The sequence below is a fragment of the Desmodus rotundus genome, chromosome 7 (assembly GCF_022682495.2).
Source record: "Desmodus rotundus isolate HL8 chromosome 7, HLdesRot8A.1, whole genome shotgun sequence".
NCBI lineage: Eukaryota > Metazoa > Chordata > Mammalia > Chiroptera > Phyllostomidae > Desmodus > Desmodus rotundus.
The window spans coordinates 107939520-107949238 of NC_071393.1; the positions used below are offsets into that span (position 1 = coordinate 107939520).

Below are 9719 nucleotides of genomic sequence, written 5' to 3' on the forward strand. Positions count from 1 at the left end.
GCACGTGGACATCTCTCTATGACTCCAGTGCTAAGTTGAACAATTGAAGCCCAAAACCAAAAACCGACACAGATTAGTAAAGCTGCACAATGTGCTCAGAAGTAGGAGACTAATATAGGAATATATTGGTTTTTCTTTAAAGCACAAGCCTGCACGTACCCACTGGGGTCACACCCATCCACGGACGTGTGGGTTCTCATACACAGTGAGATTGTAAAGCAACTAAAATATTTAATTAAATTATAAAACCTAATGCAAACATGCATGCTATTTTCAGAGCACCTTTGAAAAGAGTAATGCTTACTCCTTGAGCAAACTCTCTGGAAGCGCCTCTTCGGGACTTGCCTTCAGAGCCCGCAGCACAGTTGTTAGAACATCCTCACAGGCAGCAAAGCTTCATCCCTCTGAGGGTAACGTTTGGTTTAGGAAAGCCAAAACAATTAAGCCAAGAGAAAACTCTGAAAACTCTTTCAGGAGAAAAGAATTAAGCTAACGTTTTATGTATTAGGCTACACTATGGCCTTCGGGTAAACTTAGAAACAAATCCTATCTATTTTACCAGGAAGTAACTATTTAAAATGAGTGGTATAATTTGGGATCAAATGAGCATCACTGTAAAGGAATAAAACTGATCTTGTACGCCCTGCCCTGTAAGAATGCTCTATGAATAAATGGCAAATTCCAAAAACAGCTGAGACAGCCACAGAATCATTGGAGAAAGTCCTCAGCTTCCAGGGTAACTGCTTTGAAGGGGAGAGGACAAGAAAAGCCTGATGCACACATGTACAAAGAAGCCACTTTAATTTTTAGACATAATAGGGGCATGCATATGGGCTTCCTTAAAGAAAATTTGGCAACTTCATAGATGTTAAGGGGGAGGATCTCTCTTATGTCAGAGTTTAAAATACCTGGTCATGCCTGAAAGGAATGAGTTTATCACTTGTGTGTTTTTTGCCAGATTGATCTCCGTGATGACCCCAAAACCTTGGCCCGTTTGCTGTATATGAAAGAAAAACCTCTCACGTACGAGCATGGTGTGAAGCTTGCAAAAGCGGTACGGTCAGATGTGAATTTAATTTTAAATGTGCGCTGAGAAGAGTTTGGTGTATGCCTTGGAATGCGTGAGCTACGGAGGCTTTTGGTTTTGAAGTGCATTGTGTTCGGAATCTTCTCTCTGCCTCATATTCTCCCCTCTGTTGTAATCAGGCCAGGAGGGACCATTTGGTTCGCGTTCTTGTCAGCCGGCATTATCTGTTTCTCATTAAGAAAGAAACTGGGTGAATCTCAAACAGCTGAGGCACTTAGCATTTGATTTAGCAACCTCTAGAATATCTACTTGCCACACTTATTATGAATAAACAGAGTCATTAGATAAGTATTTGTAAATCTCACTGGTTATTATCGGTGTAACTCATTTAAATGACCCCATAAAAGGCACTTTGTGGTTTTCTTGGGAGAAATTTAGGTAAAGCACCTGGCAGGCTTATATTTGTTCAGTATTTCTCACCAAATAATGTGTAACCACTTAGAGAAGCTGGCTTATGTCACAAACAGCGTCTAGAAGAGTAAGATAGACCGAAAAGTAACTAGTTGGAAAATCCAAGCTGCAGATAATAGCAACTTGCTCACAGCTGGAATTGTTTTCAACAGACCTTTCTCATTCTTGAGAGCCTCACATGAATAGTGATTTGGGGGGCCGGGGGGAATACTTTATAAGTTTTTGCCAGACACCAAATCTTTGTCTCCCGATTACCACCAAAATGTATGCAAAAGCAGACACAAAAAATAAATACAAGGGATAAGGTACTTTCTGCAAGAGAAGGATCATACATGTTTTTTCATAACCTGAATCCTCCCTTTGTTGATTTAGCCACAAATCTATCAACCTAGGCCAGAGGTTTGAGAAATTTCTTTTACTTTCTAAAGTAACTAACCCTGCCAATGCATGCCCAAGAGGAGTAGGAGTCACCCTTTTAAACTGAACAAGAATGAATTAAGGTCCTGGCCAGGTAGTTTGTTGGTCAGGGTGCCGTCCCCCTATGCTGAGGTTGCTGTTCAATCCTTGGTCAGGGCACATACAAGAAGCAATCAATGAATGCATCAATAAGTGGAACGGCAAATCCATGTTTCTCTCTGTGTCCCTCTCTCTCTTCCTCTCTCTCCCTAAAATCAATCAATAAATAAAAATTAATTAACTACAAATGCTTCATTTACAAAAGTGTATGCATTCCTCTTACTAAAACTTCTTTATAGGTACCAAAACAATACACCTGAATAGAAATCAATTCAATAAAGTTATGTTTTTATGGATATGGTACATGAAAACATCTTACAAATACTTGAGAAACTGAATGCTTCCTACTTCTGTGAATTAGTAATGTCAGAACTACCCGTGTGAGCCTTTCACAGAGTGCTTAGTATACTATGCACTTTACAAGCCTGCACTGTCCCATCTCAGCCTCATGATACAACTCTCCTGAGCAGACAGTGTTTGTCTCATCTTGCAGATGAGGAAACAGAGTCTTAGAAAGATAATCACGTTCAAGTCGTGCAGCTGATAATCACATAAACGATTCTATTCCAGCTGTGTGGACATCACACCTGTGCACCTGACTATTGTGTAAACTGTCTCTTCCAACCATTTCTTTTTCCTCCTATAAAATGGGTACACATCTATAGTTTCTTCTCTCTTTTCCTCAAACATCCAGTTTAAATTATCCTATTAAGGTACATAAAGATATAGCTCCATAAATAATTGCATGTGATCCCCAGCTATACATTTTTCACAGCAAGGAGGTCCTGGAGGCCCAGCACCAGCTGTTCGCAAGAGTGTGGCTTCTGCGTCCCTTGCTTTGTTTGGGCCCATCTCCCGCCACCATCGGCGTCCTAGCCTGACTCTTCATTTGGGAAGTTGTTTTTTCCCTCTGAAAAGAAGTCGTTCCAAGGCCTCCCATCTCATGTCATAGTTATTTTAGGAACAATGGCTGAGTTCACCACTTTATTGCCTTTTGCCAGTTTCTCCTAGCAACTGCTCTCAGATACAGAGAGAATCGTGTTTAGCTTATAAAATCCAATTTAGAAGAAAACCAAGCAAGAGTTTAACTTGTTTTATCACAATTCGTGTAATTATAGAGATGCTTTAAGTTTCTCTGCTCCCTGACTTTCCTATCAAGGAGTTTATAATAACAGCTGGCATTTATGGAGTGTTTGCAGTGCTAGGCTTCGTGCCAAGTGCTTTGCATGTCTTGTCTTAATTAGTCCTCACAGCAACCCCCTGGGGTGTGCATATTATTATCCCCACTCTCCTAGAGAAAACTGAGACTCGGGGGGTAGTTAAAGTCACACCACTAGAAGGTGGCAGAGCGGAGATATGGAAGTGAGCTTTAACCAGCCATTCTCCTGCCCCTTCTATTATAATCTGAAAGGAAAGCCTTAGGTTTGGGGCTTCTTTTTCATATGGTGAAGCCCAATATTTTAATGTGCATATTCTCCCCATAACTTAAACACTTTCTGAATTCAGAGTTTTCATATCTGATTCCTTTTGTTCAATACTTTTCAATTTCCAAAGCATTTTTCATCTATCATTTCTTTTTGCTCTCAGATGGCATTTTATTTTTACAGGACATCTTTACATCGTGCATATTTACAATTCTTTGCACTCCAAAATTACATACTTTGTATCAATTTATAATAAATACTCATTGTTATCCTATACTTGTTTGATCCTCCCTCTTCTTTCATCATTGTGTTCTTTAATCTCCAGCCTACTTTTCCCATCCGTTGCTCATTTGTGTATGTCCCTGTTGCTAGATTTATGCAAAAATAATCGATCGAATATGCAATATGTGCCAGAAGCTTTGTCACACTTCAGCTCTGAGATTATAATTCTTTGTGCATTCTCTTTCCCAATTCCATCTGTTACAACCTACATATGATTTTCTAAGTTCATACTTCCTAAGGCATTTCTTGATAAAAAACACTTTACCATTTTTCTTTTTTCAGCCTTTGGCCTCTTTTTGCCTGCTCCTGCCATCTTCTTCACCTTGTGCCTTATTTATTGTTGTTCTCACTCTTGCTGGGTTTATAACAGTTCCCGGTGAGGTTTAAAGCAGCAAAATTGCTGCAAAAATGCCGTAATCAATGTTCGACCGTGTTCACCAACCGTAGTCCCGAACACTCTTGTCCTGACTTGTTTTATACGCCAGTCATTTCCTCTCTCTCCTGTTCTCACTGAAACCTGTCCCTTCATCACTGAGGTCTGCATTTAGAGATGAGGGAGAGAGAGCCCCTGCCCTCAAAGGGCCCACAGGCTAGAAAAGGAGAGAGACAAAGAAAATCGAGCCAACTGAATAAGTACAACACACAAGTGCAAAGCACCAGAGAGGAGGGAGTGCTGGGCGCATTCAGGGGAGAAGGATTCAGAGGAAAATGCTTGGAGCAGTGGACATCTGAGTCCGGTTTAAGGACAAGGATATTTGGCAGGTGGACAAAGCTAGGGGGCTGGGGAGGAAATGTTCAAAAAGAGCGAGCAGCACATGCAAAGGCCTCCCTTAAAGCCTAAGGAGCATGTTGGTGAGCGATGGGCCACATTTAACCTGCAAATCTTCTGACCAGTCCACACGGGTATTTTTAATGTGAGTTAGTGGCCAACATTGACCAGTTTGGAAACTTTACATAAATATATACATTTCTGGCTTCTACAACAACAGATCTGGCAAAACTAGCCAGCATTTTCAGATCAACTACAACTTTTCAACTGTCTTTTAGACAAGATGCGAGACCTTCGGCTCTCCACAAACCCACCCTGTCATGTTGTCTGCCCTCAGGCTCCGCACTCTCATTACCCACCCCGGGAGGGCAGTCACTCCTCTAGTCTTGGAGAAGTCAACACCAAATCTATCCGTTAGAGACGCTCTTCCTCTTTCAGCAATTTGATCACAGTTCTGACTTGTGGAGATGGATTTTCTTGCACAAGCCACTAGACTCTTTTTCTTTTTCTTGACTCTCAAGTTGCCCTCCCCTGTGTATCTTTTCTAATTCTTAAGTAAGAAATAAAGAACTCCTCTGCTACTAGCCATTTCTTTGGAGTCCAGCTGACTCTGTTCATTCCACTAACCTCATCTCTCCTCCCCATGTATAGGATATGTCTTACTTTCCCTTTCCTTCTCCCCTTGTTCATTACTTTTGCTCTTTCAGCCACATTTTCTTACATTTGCTAGAGGCAACCCGACAGAGCGGTTAAGAAGACCCTGGCTCTGCAGACAGACGAATTCAAATCTCAGCCGTTTTCTTAGTTCTGTGGCCTGAGGGAAGCTACCTAACCTCACTGGGCATCAGTTTTCTGAGCTGCAAAGGAGGATGGTGATAGACTGACTTCATAAGGTTCCTGTGGACAAATTAGCTGATTGAACGTGAGGTCTAGCTCAGCAAACTATAGTAGTTATTGAATCCGTGTTCCCTCTCAGACATGTCTACGGTGGGAAAAACCCCTCCGCCTCTATTCCTTCCAGTTACATACTATCTTATTCTGCACCCTGTCCCACCTCTGCCAGGACAGCCTGGAAGAAGGACTAGGTTTTCTCCGCTTGGTTAGTCAGTGTGGGTTTGTTTGTTGGTTTGTTTCTTTTTTATTTCTTCTTGTCAGATACTTGTATGTTTTGTAAATTTCCTAGGTTTGGGACAATAGATTTTTAAGGAAAGGGAAAATCATTTTACATAGCTTTTTATGAAAAAAGAAGGGTACCACAATGTATACATTGGGATAAGCTTGTAAAACACCAGGATTCAGGACAGTAAGACTTGTTTTTATATTGTACCAACTTGCTATAATAAACAGCTAATGTTATAAGCAGAAAACAAGCGAACAGTAACGGCACATCGCTAACGGCACAGTGTATCTGAGTCAGACCATTATGCTGTGCGCCTTAGCCTCCCGCAGCGGTGTATGCCGACTCCCTCTCAATAAGCGGGAAAAAGGAAAAAAATCATTTCACTCTTTGCACAGGACTCACAAAAGCTATATGGTTCCCACATTAATTTCAAAATTTTAGGTATTATAAATTATTAGGAAAGTGTTTTCTCCGTTTACGTTCCTCAATCTCTCTCTCTCTTTTTTCTTTTTTGGAAGTAAATCATTCTGGTGAAGGATGTTCCAGATTGCCGACACGTGTATCTAAACAAGGATCCGCAGATCCCGAGCCCTTACAGGCTGGTTCTAAGTATTTGGCTGCTCAGGTCACTTTGCTCAGAGGAGGGAGGAACTCACTGCCATAAGAAAAGCAGTATTTCCTTGAGACAGTATTCCATTTCACATCCGCGTGGGTGTAAATGGACTCTTTTGCTTGGGGGCATTGGGGAGGGGGGTGTCTGTTTGTTTTTTAGCAATCCCTGTAACAAGGCTGAAACCTTCTCTCTGATCCTCAGCGCATTTGGTACGTGGTTACCAATACTCGCCTTATAACTGGGTTCTGTTGCTCACACACATTTCCCAGATCACACCCTAATCTGACTGTGCTGCTTTTCCTAGAACTATGAGAACAAAATAACGTTATAATAACCCAGTTGCACAGTAATTCCTTGATCTACTCTTTCATTGTCTTCAGAAATGTCTGAATTGGGAGAGACAAGTTTGGGCTCCTCCTGTACCATCAAAAGGCAGTGTGTCACACACTGTCAGCAGCGCTGTGGGGGAGGACAAACCGAGGGTGCACTGGCCCATCCTGTGGGACCAGACGGCCCAGAACCCACAGATGAGCGGAGCTCAGCCCAGCTCTCCTGTGATTCCCAGAATCCACTGAGGGTTGTGATCATCCGTGGGGAGGTATTCTGGATAGAATGGCCCCACAGCACTTTCTGGGTACTTTCTGCCGGATGACTGACAAGAGCTGGCGCATTACAAGCAGTCATTCAGATGACACATTCACTAGAGTAATGTGCTTTTCACATGTGTTCATATCGAGCGCTGGGCGCAATCCCAACATGTAGCAAATGACATTTCACGACACTACTAGGAAAATTTTTCCTTTTATCCCTCTCTTGCATCCAACTGTTTTTCATTATTTTAAAAAAATTATCTAATTCAAAGTTTAAGCCAGGACCAAAATGAAAGCCATAAAATAGATCTTCAAGATCCAACATCTTTTCTTTGGGTAGTTTCCTTCATATAGTAATCATTCTTTACAGCAAAAAAAAAAGTACATAATATCTAGACCCAAACAGAACAATTTTATTTCATGCTTAGTTTTTTTGTGTACATTTTATGCTATCACAGTTGTCCCATTTTTTCTCCCCTTTCTCCCCCTCCTCCCTGGATCCCCTCCCTCCACCATTCTCTCTCAACCCTTAGTTCATGTCCATGGGTTATGCACATAAGTTCTTTGGCTTCTCTATTTCCTATACTGTTCTTAACCTCTCCCCCCCCCCATTTATTCTGTACCTACCATTTACGCTTCTTATTCCCTGTACATTTTTCCTCCATTCTCCCCCCTCCCTCTCCATGCTGATAACCTTCTGTGTGATCTCCATTTCTGTTCCTGTTCCTGTTCTAGGTGTTTGCTTAGTTTGTTTTTGTTTTTAGGTTCAGTTGTTGATAGTTGTGAGTTTGTTGTCATTTTACTATTCATTGTTTTGATATTCTTCTTTTTCTTAGATAAGTCACTTTAACATTTCATATAATAAGGACTTGGTGATGATGAACTCCTTTAACTTGACCTTATCTGGAAAACACTTTATCTGCTCTTCCTTTCTAAATGATAGCTTTACTGGATAGAGTAATCTTGGTTGTAGGTCCTTGCCTTTCATGATTTGGAATACTTCTTTCCAGCCCCTTCTTGCCTGCAAGGTTTCTTTTGAGAAATCAGCTGATTGCCTTATGGGAACTCCTTTGTAGGTAACTGTCTCCTTTTCTCTTGATGCTTTTAAGATTCTCTCCCTATCTTTAACCTTGGGTAATGTAATCATGATGTGCCTTGGTGTGTGTTTCCTTGGGTCCAACTTCTTTGGGACTCTCTGAGTGTCCTGGACTTGCATGTCTAGTTCCTTCGCCAGACTGGGGAAGTTTTCTTTCATTATTTGTTCAAGTAAGTTTTCAATTTCTTGCTCTTCTTCTTCTCCTTCTGGCACCCCTATGATTCAGATGTTGGAACATTTAAAATTGTCCCAGATGTTCCTAAGCCTCTCCTCATTTTTTTTTTTAAGCCTTGTTTCTCATTCTGTTGTGGTTGACTGTTTATTTCTTCCTTCTGCTCCAAATCTTTGATTTGAGTCCTGGTTTCCTTCCCTTCACTGTTGGTTCCCTGTATATTTTCCTTTATTTCACTTTTTATAGCCTTTACTTCTTCCTCTATTCTGCAACCATCCTCAATGATTTCTGTGAGCATCCTGATTACCAGATTCTCTATTAATTTTTATATTTTAATATTCTGATATTAGAAATACAAGGTTATGGATCACTTTAGGAATTTATTGCTTACCAAAAGGGATCCAGAACCACCCACTGTTAAAGACAGAAAGTAAAAAATATATTAAAATACAAAAAATCAGGATAGCAGAGGCAAAATGAAATGAAAGATATAAAAAGCATCATGTGAACCAACCCCCAGGCTGTTTGTGGAACACACAGCAGCGGCACTTGGCTGGGCAGAGGGCTGACATCACCGTGCTTCTCTCTCTGTCCTTCCTCTCATGCCTCTCTCTCTTTTGTGTTGAAGATCGGAGCACAGTGCTACTTGGAATGCTCGGCCCTGACTCAGAAAGGCCTCAAAGCGGTGTTTGATGAAGCAATCCTCACCATTTTCCACCCCAAGAAAAAGAAGAAACACTGCTCCGAGTGTCACGGCTGCTGTTCAATCATCTGAGCTGGCCGGAGACCCACCTCCACCCCATCTACGGGTGAGAATGGCAGTCAGCTTCCACAACCAAGTTCAAGCCAATAAGGACAACACGACCAGAGAGGAAGTCCCTTCACACAGAGGCTCCTTCTCCGCCCCGTGAGCACCCCCAAGCACAGCCCACTAGCCAGCCGACTGCCTCGCCTTCCCTACCAGCCAGAAGAATCCATATTGCACACTCTGCAAGAATGCTGAGCCGGGGTTTCAGCCAGTGCCGCTGCTGACACGTTGGAACAAAGTCAAAGCCTGTCTTGCATCTGTCCCTCCCATGAACGTGAAGCTGATAGGAATCGACGCAGGAAAACTAAAAGAGGCACTAGGTTCCTGTTCCGGTGGCCTTCCTTGATGTCCTTTACAAAACATGGGAAACGACACTAACCTCTTTTTCTGCATCTGCTATTCCTCCTACGTGTCTTACATTCATATGTATTATTTTAAGAAATTTACTAATTTACCAGTTTACTCACGCCTTACAAATCCATACTAAACTAGCCTAACGTGTTTTATATTCATTTCTATTTTCAGCCTGTTTCTACCAAAGCTATTAGAACCAACTTGTACCTCTGAATGCCTGACTATGAGAAGATATAAGAAAACTTAGAACTTTTGGAAACTTCAGAGCCATGGTTTTTGAACCCGGTTGAAAGAAAACGCTATCTGAATGGTCGCAGGCTACATTTTTGCCAAAGATTCACCCTAGAAATGCTTACGTTGATGAGTAGCCTTATTTTTTCTGTATTATATATTGTCATGACAAATTAAGAATGAACTGTGTTTAATAAAGTTGTATTTTTGCTTTTCAATCAAATTATTGGAGGGAGAATATGCCAC

The 9719-nt window shown here is 41.5% G+C and overlaps 1 protein-coding gene across 1 annotated transcript in view; it reads left to right on the forward strand.

Annotated features, from left to right (window-relative positions):
* The window catches only part of RHOJ (ras homolog family member J), a 72974-nt gene extending 63860 nt beyond the window's left edge, over nt 1-9114 (forward strand). The window contains exons 4-5 of the mRNA XM_045202071.3: nt 959-1054; nt 8709-9114. Coding sequence (XP_045058006.1) covers nt 959-1054; nt 8709-8855 — 243 coding nt within the window. The 3' untranslated portion in view covers nt 8856-9114. The remainder of the gene's footprint in view (nt 1-958; nt 1055-8708) is intronic.
* Nucleotides 9115-9719: the final 605 nt, after the last annotated feature.